This window comes from Arvicanthis niloticus, chromosome 20 (genome assembly GCF_011762505.2).
Source record: "Arvicanthis niloticus isolate mArvNil1 chromosome 20, mArvNil1.pat.X, whole genome shotgun sequence".
Classification (NCBI taxonomy): domain Eukaryota; kingdom Metazoa; phylum Chordata; class Mammalia; order Rodentia; family Muridae; genus Arvicanthis; species Arvicanthis niloticus.
The window spans coordinates 28,122,394-28,137,702 of record NC_047677.1 but is presented as its reverse complement, the minus strand read 5'-3'; the positions used below and the strand labels follow the sequence as shown (position 1 = coordinate 28,137,702).

At 44.8% G+C, this 15,309-nt stretch overlaps 1 protein-coding gene across 2 annotated transcripts in view; it reads left to right on the top strand.

The window, feature by feature from the left end:
* The window catches only part of Stox1 (storkhead box 1), a 62,463-nt gene extending 52,382 nt beyond the window's left edge, over window positions 1-10,081 (top strand). The window contains exons 3-4 of one of the 2 annotated variants that reach the window (XM_034524285.2): window positions 1,030-3,382; window positions 9,413-10,081. In XM_034524285.2, the coding sequence (XP_034380176.1) occupies window positions 1,030-3,382; window positions 9,413-9,560 (2,501 nt within the window). In that variant the 3' untranslated portion in view covers window positions 9,561-10,081. The remainder of the gene's footprint in view (window positions 1-1,029; window positions 3,383-9,412) is intronic. The other variant, XM_034524286.2, reaches the window with a different exon arrangement.
* The last annotated feature ends 5,228 nt before the right edge of the window (window positions 10,082-15,309 follow it).

Here is a 15,309-nt window from a genome sequence, read left to right as displayed (position 1 = left end):
AGTAGTGAGGGAAAAGGAAAATTTGTCTCTCCCGCCTGCCTCCCTCTAGTTTCTCCAGGGATGGAATTGCTAGTGTTTGGAGCTTAGTCCTGCCCTCACAAACCTCACTTGAATGTGGAGTTCGGTTTACCCTTTATGACGTAAGGGATCATTCTGTACATTATTTATATGGCTCTCGTGGGCTCATCTCCATGGTTGCTCATCAAGAATGCTTCCCCCAGGTGTTGGGTTTTGTTTGTTCTTGTTTTGTTTCTTTGTTTTCAGTGTTGTGGGCGGAAGCCAGGACTTCATACCTACTAGACACTGCTTTCCTACTGAGTTTTCAAATTTTAAGGTGATTTCTATCCAGTGATATTCAGGCTTCTGTTTTCTGTACTCAGCCATTAGCCTAGTATGTGTGTTTATAGGGACCAACTTATATATAGTATCCTGTAGCTTACTTATACATATTATTTCTTGGGTTGTTTGGTTTTGTTTAAGATAGGGTCTCACTGTAGCTCAGGCTGGCCCAGTTCTCAAGATATAGCGCAGGGTGGCCTTGAAATTTCACCAATTCTCCTGTGTCTGCCTCCCTAGCACTAGGATTACAGATATGAGTCACAGTACTCAACTCTTTCTAATTAAAAGTGTGTATGTGTGTGTGTGTGTGTGCGCGCGTGTGTGTGTGCGTGTGTGTGTGTGCGTGTGTGTGTGTGCGTGTGTGTGCGTGTGTGTGTGTGTGCGTGCGCGCGCGTGTGTGCATACTCGTGTGAGCCCGTGCATGTACACGTGCTCAGGCATGTATGTGCCACAGCTCACATGCAGAGGTCAGAGGACAACTCTTGGGAGTTGTGCTCTCCTGACACTTTGTAAGATTGAACATCAGACTCAGGTTGTCAGGCTTGCATACATGGCCTGTCAGCACCATTACCTGATGAGCCATCAGGCCAGCTAGCATTTTAATTGCATGTGTTGCATACAATCAGCTCCAAGTTTATTAATCAAATATGCGCTCATTCTGAATTTCTGATTTCACTTTTTTTTTTTTAGGTATTGCTATTCCTTCCCCAGACATTCTCTACAGCACACTGGGGGCTCTAATTCAACAGAGGAAGATTTACCACACTGGAGAGGGCTACTTCATAGTTACACCAGGCACATACTTCATCACAAATATGTCCATGCAGGGAAATAAGAGAGCCCTCCAGTCAGATGAAGGGTGCTCGGGGCCCACTTCCGGGACCTATCTGGTGAGTGTGGATTGCTGTGCAGAGCCAACCCAGGAGAACAAGGCTCCCTTTTCCCACTGTCCTTCATGTCACTGCTACCCCAGTACAAACATGCATGACTCGAAGGATCTACTGGCTGCTACAGAAATGACTAGAAAAAAACAGGAAGGTCTTGATGAGCCCATGGCTTTGACTAAGAATCAGGTAGTTTCAGCATCTGAAGACACCCACATCTGTGTGAGCTCCAAACTATTACCATACACCAAAGACAAAGGCAAAAGATTTGGTTTCAGGTTCTTGTGGCGCAGCTTATCTAGAAAAGAGAAGGCCAAAGTGGAGTATCACAGTTTCTCGGCACAGTTCCCACCTGAAGAATGGCCGGTTCGAGATGAGGACAGTTCCAACAACATCCCCCGAGATGTGGAACATGCAATAATCAGAAGAATTAACCCTGTACTGACTGTTGACAACTTAACCAAGCACACCACCCTAATGCAAAAATATGAAGAACAGAAAAAATATAACAGCCAGGGCATGTCGACGGACATACTGACTACTAGGCACAAGTATTCCTCTAAAGAGGCAATTCGGAAAAGGCAGGGCCAGTTCGCCAAGCCCCACAGGCGGAGCTGTTCTCATCGGGGTAGACACAAAGCATGGAGCCAGGGAAGTGAGCTTGAGCCAAAGGAAAAGCACCCCAAGGTCCCGGCAGCCCAGCCTGCTTCCAGCACTAAAAGCTCCAGTGAACAAGTTCATGACTTGCATGGCAGGAATCCAGCTGTGCCAGGCTCCCACTTGATTTATAAAAAGCAGATCAACAATCCATTCCAGGGCATGCATCTTCGAGGGCACCCTGTATCCAAAGGGTACATAGTTCAGAAGACCTATGGTCTGAAACCTAGTTGCATCGGGCCGGAGGAAAAGCCTTTCCGGAGGGCAGGCTCTTCAGATCCTTCCAGAGTCTTTGATGGTGAAGCCCAACCGCCATATCTGGAACAATGCTGTGATAATCTGGAAGCAGAAACCAGGAATGTGGCGACGGCTCCTGACCATCCAGTCAGTGATGATTTCAGAGGTGGCCCAGGAAATTATCCTCTACGTACAGTTTTGCCAAGCCATGCTCGGTGCTGTTCCTTCAGGGAAAGTATTCTACGAGCTGGTGTGTATCATGAGGAAAACAAGGTCCTCCCTGAAGTCTTGAGGAAAAGTTGGTCCGACTGTGACATGTTCTTGGGGACTAAAGACATGCAGCAGGTCCTGCCCGCACAACGTTGCTCTTTAGACCCAGACTCCTCTGTGTATGCAGAGGATAAGACAGTGGATAAGACACTACACCAGTTCCAAAACCTCGGCCTCTTAGATTGCCCAGTTGGTGCAAACCGTTTGAGGACTCATGAAAGACAAGATGGCGACTCAGAAGAACTAAGTAGGAAGGCATTTCAAATCCCAGAGGCGGAGACTATGAATATGGAAAACAAGGGGCTTTCTGACAGTGAGCAGGACGAGGTGGCCTTAAGTCAGAGTGACCCTGGGGCTGGGGATGACGGGGGATGCAGTTCTCTGTGTTTAGAGGATGATGACTTCTCTGAGACAGATGATTTCTGTCACACACTGCCTGGACGCACTCAGTACTCCTTTGCAGGTAGAGGCACATGGCATCATTTGGGAAGACCAGATGTGACTGGGAGATCTCTGACTGACTGTCATAGCAAAACCGATAGGCTTGAGCCTCCAGCGATCGAAAGGAATCACTGGTACAAGGCCACAGGGTTGTTTTCAAATGCAGGGGAAAGCCCAAACCCTGATCTCACTGACAACCCTGGCCAAAATTCAGGGACTCCTTGGGGTTTCAACTATGAAGGAGAGCCCACTGTTGCCCATGTCCAGACTCCAGCAGCTGCTGGCGGAAGTTTACTTGAGTGTTCTACTGTAAGGAAAACCAGTTTCCCAGTTGAGATCCTGCACGATTCTCCTGGTGATAGGGGGAAGAATCCAACTGTCTGGAGACAGAGCCTTCCAAGTCAGGAAATGAAAGAGCATTTCACAGACAAGTTACAACTTGTCAAGACCTCCCACGGGCCAGTGTTGGCTCGGGAACCACAGCGAGAACACAGTCACCTAGAAGGGACAGAGAATTACAGCGTGACTGGAGACAGTGGGATCGATTCCCCCAGGTAAGGACTATCTCAGCTACTCTTGCAGGAGTTGATGTGGAACTGCCTGGTGAGGGAATCCAGAAATAAAAGTGTAACAATTTCAGCAGCCTTGGGGGGAACAAATTATATCAAATTACAATGGGGTTGCACATAGTAGGACGAAGGTCACTTTTTAAAAAATATTTTTATTAATTCTTTGAGAGTTTCAGACAATATTTATATATATTAGGGATTTATTTGTATGTGGATGGTGTTTTGCCTGGGTGTGTTTTTGTGCGTGCATTGTGTGCACACTTGTTGCCCACTGAGGTTGGAAGAGGGGCGTCAGATCGCCTAGAATTGGACTTATGGCTGTGGGCCACCGTGGAGGTGCTGAGAGCTGAACTCGGGTCCTCTCTTGCAGGAGCAGTCAGCGCTCTTAACTGCTGAAGCATCTGTCCAGCCCCACACAGTGTGTTTTCATTATATTCACCCTCTTTCCCACAGTTCCTCATGCGCCTCCCAAACTACCCAACTTTCTTTTGTTGTTTGTGATGGGGTCTCTCTATGTAACCCTGGCTGTCCTGGAACTCACTTTGTAGATTAGACTGGCCTTGAACTCAGTGAACTGCCTGCCTTTGTCTCTCAGTGTCCTCCTCATCCTCTTCTTCCTCCTCTTCTTCCTCCTCCTCTTCTTCCTCCTCCTCTTTCTCCTCCTCTTCTTCCTTCTCTTTTCCCTCCTCCTCCTCTTCTTCCTCTTCCTCCTCTTTCCCCTCCTCCTCCTCTCTTCCCCCCTCCTCCTCATCCTCTTCTTCCTCTTCCTCCTCTTCCCATCTATTAGTTTGTGCGGTCCAACTACCCTAGGGAATGGGGCCTGACCAGGAGACTGGTTCACCCACAGGAGTTACATCATTATAAAGAACTGACTCTATATAGAGTTCCTTTTTCATGGAAACCATGTTTTTACTGGGAATTATTTCTAAAACTAGAAAAGAGCTACTAAAACCAGGGCACTTTCAGACTTTAAGCATCACAGGGCTTCTCCTCTGTCCCTGGATCTATCCATGTTAAGTGAAGGATGTGACTGCTTCTCTCACTCAGCTTGCTTAAATAACATCCAATGGAATATGGACTTAAGATATTTAAGAAGTCCAGTTATTTGGGGTTGTAGCCCAGCTGGTAGAGCACTTGCCTAGCATTCGCAAAGCCCCTGGACTTGGTTCTAGTACTGCACAGATGGGACACACGGAAGCATAAATCTAATCCTAGCACTTGAGAAGTGTTAATAGTTCAAGATTATCCTTGGCTACATAGCATGTTCAAAGCCAGCCTGGGCTCAGCAGCACCCCCCACCCCCGCCCAAAACCTAAATATTAAAAAAACTTCAATAACATTGTGTGTGCTACAACAGAATGTGGACATTAGAGGTCAGCTTGGAGGAGTTGGTTCTCTCCTTCCACTTAGTAGGTCCTAACTACTAAGTGGGGCTAGAACTCAGGTTATCAAGCTTGGCAGCCAGTGCCTACCCTCTGAGCAATCTGACCATCCTATTAAAGGATTTTTAAAACTCAGTAACTGTTGCGGCCTGAGCTGCCCCACGCTTGGGGGCCAAAATGTTGGGGACCGCTCTGTCAGTGTTGGGACCCGCACTGCCAAAAGCCTTGGGGACTAACTTGTTAGCCCGCACTGCCCCAAGCAGCTCCGGTCTGCGGGTCGGGGTTCAGCAAGAGAGAGAGTGAGGACGGACTTGAAGAATGGAGACCAGACAGAGTGTGATTCAATCCCGTTTATTCTTCAGTCTCTCTTCTCTCCAAGTCCCTAGTTCCAAGTCTCAAGTTCCTAGCACCAAATCCTAGTTCTAGTTGCTAGTCTCTTTCCCAGTTCCCGGTTACTTCTTCCACTTGAGTGCAAGTGTCTAATCCTAGTTGCTTGTCTTGAGTCTCAAGTGCCTACTACTACTTCCAAGTTCTTCCTCCAAGTGCCAAGTGCCTAATACCTAATATTTTCTTCTGTCTGCCTCTCACCTTTTATATGTCTCACTTCTAAGCCACACCTTTAAGTCACGCCTTTAAATCATGCCCTTAGGTCTTGTCTCTAAATCTGACCTCTAAGTCACGCCCCTAAGTCACACAGCTTTAAGTCTCACACACCCAAGGGAAAATCCTGGGTATCTAAACCAAGATGTTATCAGAGTGTGCTCAGCTGTTGTAGGCTGATGTAATCAAGTCTGTTGTCAGGGTATATGGCTCAAGATGGCTGCAAGGATGATAGCCGCCTTCTGTTGGCTCCCCACAAGTAATGATTCTACTATTTTTTTGTAAGATTTATTTTGTATTATTTATTTTTGAGACAGGGCTTCTCTGTGTAACCCTAGCTATCCTGGAACTTGCTCTGTAGATCATGCTGGCCTCAAACTCAGAGATCCACCTGCCTCTGCCTCCTTAGCACTGGGATTAAAGAAAGGCATGTGCCACCATCGCTCATCGTAAATACAAATATTTTAACAAGGATACTGGGGGGGGGGGTTTGCAGCGAGGCTGGGGAGATGGCTTAGTAGATAAAAGTACTGGCTGCTCTTCCAGAGGCCCCAGATTCAATTCTCACCACCTACCTGGTAGCTTACAACTATCTATAATTGTATCCCCACAGGACCTCATTCCCTCCTTTGGAGTGCAAATGTACATGCAGACAAAACACCCACCCAGGGACAGAAGTAAATCTTTTAACAAGAAGTCATTCACTGCCTGGTGTCCTTTTCCACCCAATTTATCATGGCTTATCCTGCAGCCATTATCACAGCTATTTTGGAATTTGGTTTTTGTTTTGTCAGATTGTTTTGCTTATGTGTGCACGACCTATGTACATGCATGTACAGGTCCCCTTTGGAGGCCAGAAGGCGGCTTTGGATCCCCCGGATCTGATGTTACAGGTGATAAAGCCACTTGGAACAGAACTGTCACTCTGTACCAGAGTGACATGAGCTCTGAGCTGCTGAGCCAGCTCTCCAGACCCTGCTTTTTGTTTTTGAGACAAGGTCTTACTATGTAGACCAGGCTAGCCTCCAACTTGTGACTTTCTCACTTTACTCTTCCAAGGTTCTTTTTTTTGGGGGGTGGGGTGGGGTAAGGTGGGGTAAAGTGGGGTAAGGTGCTGTTTAGATTTTTGAGAGGCTCTTTGTACCCAAGCTGCCTTGAACTCCAGATCCTTCTATGTAGTTCAGAGAGTGATGACTAATTTATCTCCTAGGAGACATTAGCTCCATGAGGTGACTTGAGACTGCCCATCCCAACTGTAGGCAGCACTATAAAAAGAGAAAGAGAGAGAGAGAGAGAGAGAGAGAGAGAGAGAGAGAGAGAGAGAGAGAGAGAGTGTTAGCTGAGCACTGCAGTTCCCACTGTCATAGGGTACAATGTCAGCAGCTGCCTCAAGCCCTTGCTTCTGAAATGACCTCCTCCACTTGATGGTCTGTGCCCTTGACCTCTGACCCAGTAAACTTTCTCCCCGAAGTTGTTTTTATCAGTTTTTGTTTTGCCACACTCTGGAGTAACTACCACGCCACCTCAGTAGCTACCTCAGTGCTGAGATTTCTAGTGTGAGTGAGCCAGAACAGCACCTGGCTTTCTTGAAGCTTTTTTATTTTTATTTGCTTGCTTGCTTGTTTATTTATTTATTGAGACAGGGTTTCACTATGCAGCTCAGTCTGTCCTGGAACTCACTATGTAGACCAGGCTGGATCTCACAAGAGATCTTCCTCCCTCTGCCTCCAGTGGATAGGATTAAAGGTGTGAGCCACCACGCCTGGCTGTTTTTATTTTTAAAAAAGTTTTTCATTTTTCTAGTTTTCTCTTTTTTTAATTAAGGAAAAAAATTACACATATGGACGCTTTGCTTTGTGCATATATGTCTGTGTACCACAATGTGTGCCTGGTACCCAAAGAAGCCACAAGACAACAGGCCATCAGCAGACCCCCTTAAGGTTTAAATGGTTGGGAGCTATCCTGTGGATTCTGGAACCAAAATCAGGTCCTCTGCATTTGGAACTTGTGCTTTTTTTTTTTTTGTTTTGTTTTTTTGTTTTTTTTTTTTTTTGTTTTTTTGTTTTGTGTGTTTTTTTTTTTTTTTTTTTTTTCAAGACAGGGTTTCTCTGTGCACCCCTGGTTGCCCTGGAACTCACTCTGTAAACCACACTGCCTTCTAACTGGGAGATCTGCCTGCCTCTACCAGCACCAACCAGCTGAAGCCAGTGCTCTTAACAGCTGATCCATCTATCTCATTGGTTCTCAACATGTGGGTCGAGACCCCCTTGAGGGCAGGGCTGTCAAGTGATCCTTTCACAGGGGTCACCTAAGACTTCCGGAAAACACAGATATTTATATTATGATTCATAACAGTAGCAAAGTTACAGCTATGGAGTAGCAGCAAAAATAATTTCATGGCTCCAGCGGTCAGCACGACATGAGGGACTGTGTCAGAGGGTCACAGCATTAGGAAGGTTGAAGGCCACTGCTCTATCCCATTCTGTATAGAAGTTAGTTTTTTCAATTACTTTGTGTGCGTGTGTGCATCCATACGTGCGTGTCCAGTGTTCACATGGAAATAAGAGAGCTAATTTGGGGGGAGTCTCATTCTCTCCTTCCCCCGTGAGGTAGGGTCCCCTTCTAGTTTCTGCCCCTTCTCTGAGTTCCCAAGCTTCTGACCAATTCTCCTGTCCCTATCTCCCGTCTTACCCCAGGACTGCTGCCGCGTACAGTCTCTCGAGGGAGGGTCTTAGGCTTCTTTATGTGGGTTCTGGATATCAAACTCAGATCTTTATTGCATAGCACATACTTTTAAATGCTTAGCTCTCTTGTTGGCCCAACTTCTTGTTTAGGATTTATATTTTTTTTTTAAAAAAATGTTTAATCATGTATATTATGTGTGAGCCTGTGGGTATGTGTGCGCATGACTGCAGGTGTTCTCAGAGACCAGAGGCTTCAGATCCACTGGAGAGGAAGTTACAGGTATCTGTGAGCTTCCTGACATGGGTACTTGGAATTCAACTCAGGTCCTCTTGAAAGAGAAGAGAGCTATTTCTTCAGTCCCAAGTTTGGTGGGGTTTGTTTGTTTTTAAATTGATTATAATATAGTTCTCTCAAGAGGCTTATAATTATTACAGATATTTAGGAGAAGGGAAAGGGAAATAGCATTTAAGCATCAACTCTACCCCTTTGTTCTGGTGATTGGTGTCAGGGCCAGATGAGCAGGACATGGTTGGCACCTCATTTGAAGAAAATTTCAGACAAAATTAACAAGGATGAGCTGAACTGAAGAACATATGGCTCTACATTCTTCACAACTGCCAAAGATGTGTGGAATTCAGAATGAGGAGGGGTGAGGTGGGGGGTAAGGTACTCATGGGCAGAGAGCTTGCCTAGTATGCATGAGGCCCTGAGTTCAGTCCCTAGCATCACAAAAAGTAAACACCAACCCCAAATCCAGCCATCAAATTACCTGTGCAGCTGAGGGTGTGGCTTACTGGTGGGATATATGCTTAATGAATGCACTGGGGCAAGACAAGTGTGCTTAGCTCAGAGTTCCCAGGACAAGGACGTTATCAGTATAAAAAGTAAGAGAATTGACTTTCCTGTCCAGTGACTTCAAAAAAGAACTTATACAAGATAGAGATACTGGGGGCTGGAGAGATGGCTCGGCAGTAAGAGTACTGACTGTTCTTCCAGAGGTCCTGAGTTCAATTCCCAGCATCCACCTGGTGACAGTCATGTGTAATGGGGTCTGATGCCCTCTTCTGGCATATCTAAAGACAGCTACAGTGGTCTCATAAACAAAACAATTTTTAAAAAAAGATGGGGACACTGACTCCGTCAGGGAGCTAGTTGGTTCTGGCTAACATGTACTGTGTTACTGTTACTGTTTAGCTTTTCACATGTAAACATGGGAAGGTTTCTGAAAGGTCGCTTTAGATTTGTTAAGGTCTTAGTGCTAACATAGCAAATGAGAACGCAGCACCTTGAGTGGCATTCGTAGGCCCCCTTTTGAAGACAGTAATCCTGTCCTTTTCATTATCTTTAGGACGCAGAGCCTGGCATCTACTAATTCAGCCATTTTGGATAGACTTCAAAGACGACAGAATCGTCTGCAGACCCGTGAAGGCGTTCAGAAGAGCCAAAACCTTGCATCGAATTCCTTGTTTCAATTAACCCCAGCTATAAATGTCTAACTTCCTGGAATTCACTCTGTAGACCAGGCTGGCCTCAAACTCAGAAATCCAGCTGGCTTTGCCTCGCAAGTGCTGGGACTAAAGGCATGCGCTACCACTGCCCAGCAAATGTCGAACTTTTAATTTTCTTTTTTAATTTTTTTTTCTTTTTTTTTTTTTTTTGAGATGTGGTCTTATGTAGGCTGCCGATCCAACTCGGCTGACCAAGATGGTGCCGGCCTAGGTCTCTGGTATCAGCTACCAGTGCACTGTGATTCGAAGCTCAATTTGGAGGCAGCCCCTCCCGAACGGGGTATGCTAATGAGGTACCAATAGGGGACCACGATCCTGACCAATCACCCCCTTCCGGGCGGGGTATACAAATATGGTATGCTATGAGGCACTCTAATCTGACCAATCACGCACCTCCATGCGCTGCTCTCCCTCCCCCCCCCCCCAGGGCTGAGAGTATATAAGCACCTTGCCCTGGGCATTTGAGGTCTCTCCCTGAAATCTAAAAGAGTATTTCTACAATAAAGGCTGTTGAGAAGGATCCGGTTGTTTGCATCTTCCTTGCTGGACGAGTCGGGCATGACAGTCTTACACTGTAGTTCAGGCTGGCCTGTAACTCAACAGCAAGCCCTTGCCTCTGCCTCTGGAGTGCTAGGATTATAGGCATAAGCCACCATGTCAGATTAAAATTTTAACTGACTTTGGAGAACTCTTTTAAAAATTGGATGTGTGAGAGGCCTTGGAAGCCGTACATACATGCTGTCATTAACCTCACCTTATAGTATTCCAATTAGTTCCTCCCCCCCCCTTTTTTTTTTTTTTACCATTTTAAAAGTAATTTCTAGTGCCTTTTACTAGAAACTTGTAGTTTTCAATTAAAAAAAAAAAAAAAACATGAGGGCTGGAGAGATGGCTCAGTGGTTAAGTGCTCTTCTAAAGGTCCTGAGTTCAATCCCCATCGATAATGGGATCTGAGGTCCTCTTCTGGGCAGATAGAATACTCACATATGTAAAATAAGTCTTAAAACACACACTCACACACACACAAAAAAAACGTGAAATTGTTGCTCCTTTTCTAATTTGTCACTAACTTCAATTTCCCTTAATCAGTTTCTCTGATGCGTACTGATTTACCACCCACTAGCTATTCTCATTAACCACAGGAATATGGAGTTTTCTGGCTAGGAGTCCACACAAAACCCAGAAAACAAGCATGTGTTTTAAGGGCTAGATAGATACTTGGAAAAAGTATTGTCAGAAAGGATGGCTAGGCTGTGTTGCCTGCTTTCCAGAAGAACCCTTTCCCTGGGTGGTTGGAGTCCAGCATCTTTTTCACCAACCTTGGGCGTAAACAAACGGCTCCAAATAGAATTAAGGTTGTCTGAAACGCATGTGCCAGTAGGCTGTGGTTCCTCCTTGCATCCTAACTCTCTCTAGTAGCAAGGGGACCTTGTTTACAGTGACTACAAGCAGCTGTCATCTTGGAAATGTATGGAGACCTTTGCTTGTATGTGTCACTTTTGGAAACATTTGAGAATTTTCTGTAAAGTGGCTAGGAATATTTTCAGTAACCAGTTCTCTTACCACCCCCCCCGCCCCCGCCCCCCCCCCCCCCCCCCCCCGCAGGGCCAGGCCTCTTCCCAGTTTCTAGCCCAGCCCCTTCAAATGTTTCCTCCCAACCCTTCCTCCCTCAGTTCCCCAACTGTCTGCTTGAACAGTCTCTTCTCCCACTTTTCCCAATACTAGAAGCTCCAAACTATAACGGTTGTTCTAGCCTGTCTGCTCAGCTCGGCCTCTCCAGGCTCAGCTGTCTCCTAATGATATCTTCTGTGCCAACTGCCTTCTCCCACTAACCCAATTCACCTTTTCAGCCTCCACATTTTTTTTTTTTTTAAATAACCTATCCTGTTCCCAGAAATCCAAGAGGCAACCAACACTGAAGGCCATAGGCTCAACCAGTTCTAACAGCTAAGCATTCTTAAAGGGCCAGCTGACTAGCAACTGGGGACCATCCAAAAGGACGAGACACAAAATAAATGACACTACAATTTTCTGGTAACTATTCATGCTTCTGATTTCATGCTGTCTCCAGACTAAGGTCTAGGCAGGTAGGTATGTTTCAGGCTATGTACCTTTGGGAAGCCACAGAGCGCAGTGGTCAGCAAGTTCAGTCACACATCAAGCTGCAGAATAAGGAACAGGCGACTGAGCCCGTGGCCCCAATCCCTCAGCCACCACATCTCAGATGAATGTGAAGACATGGCGACTGAGAAGCCGCTCATCCCTGATGGCCGTGGAGTCAGATAGACATATATATATATATATATCTCCTCATCATGGCCCCCTAGACAAGTGGCTGGCCTCTGCCATGCTGAATCTCCTACTCTGTCCATTTTTTCAGCCATATTTACTAATAATCTCACATCCAAAAAGGAAAAAAAAAAAAAAAAAAAAAAAAAAACTCCCCCAAGTGAAAAGTTGGCAGATGTCTACTGGGTTTGGGTTTGGTTTTGTCTGTAGTAGTAAGGCATTCTATTCTGTTTAATTTGTAGAGAACTTGTCACAGTTTCAGAGATTCTAGTTTTAAAATGAAATTATATATATATATATATATATATATATATATATATATATATATATCTCCAAATTGGGTATGTGTCAGGGATCGTGTTGAAGGGAAAACACGGTGGTATGAATTTCTTTTTAAAAAACGCTATTTCTCAGAAAACTTTTTTTAAAAAAAAAGTCAAACTCTGTTGTGAAACGTGGTAATAGTGGCATATTTAATATCTTTAATAGCAACAAAATCCTTTACTGATGGAGGGGTTTTGTTGATCATGACAGAGAATGTAGCAGATATAATATTCCCCGGGGGTGGAGTGGCAGGGGAGATATGTAAAAGATATTTTAAAAATTAGTTTGTCTTGCTGGACTACAGCCAAGTGAATTGAAGAAACTGAAGAAATGGAAAAGAAATTTGGGGGAGGTAAGGGTGTTGTTCAAGTGGATGAGTGCTGGCCTAGCATATATGAGGTCCTGGGTTCAGTCCCCTGCATGTACAGGATGAAGTGGGTGGGTGTGGCAACACCCTGTAGTCTTACCACTTGGGAAGTAGAGAGACAGGAGGCCTAGAAATTCAAGGTCATCCTTTGCTGTGCCAAGTTGGAGGCCAGCCTGGGTTACATGAGGTTCTGCTCGACAGGAAGGAAAGAGGGAAAATGTATCCAAAGGCCAGGGTTTGCCTTAAGCTTCCCCTGTGGGCTTTTTGGCGCAGGTACTGCAGTAATACCTCAATTTTTTTTTTCTTGGTGCTGATGACAAATGTCACTGTAAAAAGAAATGGCTTCTTTAATGCCACTTAAGACACATTAAATAGACCTTTACCAAATAATAAATATGTTAAAAACAATTTCCTTTTTCCATTGCCAATGTATCTGGGTGGGACCCTTGAAAAATATCACCTAATGAACACCCAAACCCATACCTACTGAGCTATTATTGCATACTACATACATAAAGAAAGTTCATTTGAAAAATCAAGTCTGTCATCAAGACTGAATTTCACAAAGGCCAATTGCGTCACCCTCTATTCCGGGATTTTTTTTTTTAAAGTGTTGCTGTTGGCTTTGTTGACATCATTTGCTTTTGGGAGGTGAGACGGCTGTGTGAGGCCAGGTGTTGAAAAAGTTTTATGATTTTTGACATCAAGTGGTTTATTGTATCATAATAAGGAGCCAGTGAAATAGCCCAGTGGCTAAAGGCACTTGCTGACAAGCCTGGTGACCTGGGTTCGATCCCTGGGTTCTACATAGGAGAGAACCAACTCCCTAATGCTCTCCGCGGACCACACAAACACACCTCTGAGCACAATGCCAGATGTCTCAGGTCTTATAGTCTTTTTACTTTTCTAGTAACAGACCTTTTATAATAATCAGTGGGTTAATAAGCAAGGCCTCTTTCTAAGCCTGAGGACTTGAGTTCAATCTCTGGGACTCATGGTAGGAAGGAGACAGACCTTATTGAGTGTTGTCCTCTGACTTCTACACATAATGCTAACCGCAATAAAGGTAGTAGTTTGTTTTTTTTTTTTTTTTTTTTTAAAAAACAATGAAGTTTTATTACTTATGTATTAGTGATTTTGTTACTTATATCATTATTGGTGATTGTAAACTTAGGACCTGCTTGATGTTTTTAAGACTCTGAATGGGTCACTGAGTTCTCCACAGAGTTGGCCTTTCTTCATGTACACACTACAGCAGGTGCACATAGACTTCCAGCACAAATACACATGCATTGTATGATTCGTTGTAGATTTGAAATGTATGAGTGTTTTGCCCACACTTATTTGAGTACCTTGTGCATGCCTGGTATCCTCAGAGGTTAGGAGAGGCCATCAGATCTGGTCTGGATGAAGCTAAAGACTGCTGTGAGTACATGTGGGAGTGCCGGGAATTGAACCTTGGTCATCTGCAAGAACATGTATGTACCCTTAACAGTCAAGCCATCTCCCCAGCACCACCCCTTGGATTCTTTTTAAATCCAGTTTGATAGTCCTTGGCATCACACCAGCTGGGTAATAGATTCCCATGTAGGTGTGCTGCTAAACTACATATGTATGTTCTTAGACCACAGACCTATTGCTGAGTGTACTTTGTACTTTAGCAAACTCCATATTGAATGTCAGCTGTGTTTTGGAAAACAAGGGAAAGGGCCCATTGCTGTGTTTTTGAGAACTTGTCTGGAGCTACAGGAAACAGGAAAGTGGGTGTTGCCTTCCAGGGCTGAGGAAGGTACAAAACAATAATGGGTCTGTCCACAGACAGACTCCAGCCTGTCCTATGGCCTCTCTTTCCTGAAACCTTAACATCTTCTTAGCTGCTCCCCCCCAACACACACACACCCAGTACTGGGTGATGGTGCCCTCTCCTGGGGTAGCTCATGTTGACCCTCGTTTTTTACAGCCCAGTTCAAAACACAAGCAAAAGCAGTGCTGCAAAGAAAACTCAATGATTAAAAACTTGTACTGCTCCTGCAGATAGCCACAGTGTGATTTCCAGGGGGATCTCATGGACTCTTCTGCCGCCACAATGGATACACGATATCCACAAATACACGATAAAAACAATTTTTTTTTAAACATGCACAACTATTTCTTAAAGACATGATGGAGCTGGGCATGGTGACACAAAGGTTTAATTCCAGCAGAGAAGGCAGAGATAGGCAGGTAGGGTCTTTAAGGCAAACTTAAGCTACACCAGCCTGGGCAACTTAGACCCTGTCTGGAAAAGCCAAAAACAGAAGCAGCAGTCATTCATCTTCAGTGTGAGTGCCGCTGGACCTCATTGCTGTAGTGATGTTGTATTTGCTAATCCAGTTTCCCTCCTTATTGTCTTTGCTTGGCTAACGACAGTTTTTAAAGCCAAACTGACTATGGTCACATGGCCTCTCATTCTCTGTTTGCCTCAGCACCCTCAACACACAGTCTCTAACCCTGCTGTCTCCACCAATTAATAACCACCCCTTTATTTCCATACCATCTGAAATATGTGTTCTTTTGTCGTAAAAGGTTCACATTCATCTTCCAGAGTACTACCTAGATGCATGTTGATAGCTCTTTGCCTTCTACTTTCTAATTATGGGCTGAAAAGATGAACAACTTGGGAAATACCCAGAGAGGCAAGTTTAGAAATAGTACCTCGTTTTTATATCTTATAACTCAGAATTTAATAATCGAAGGTTAAAGGCAAGGGGATTTTTA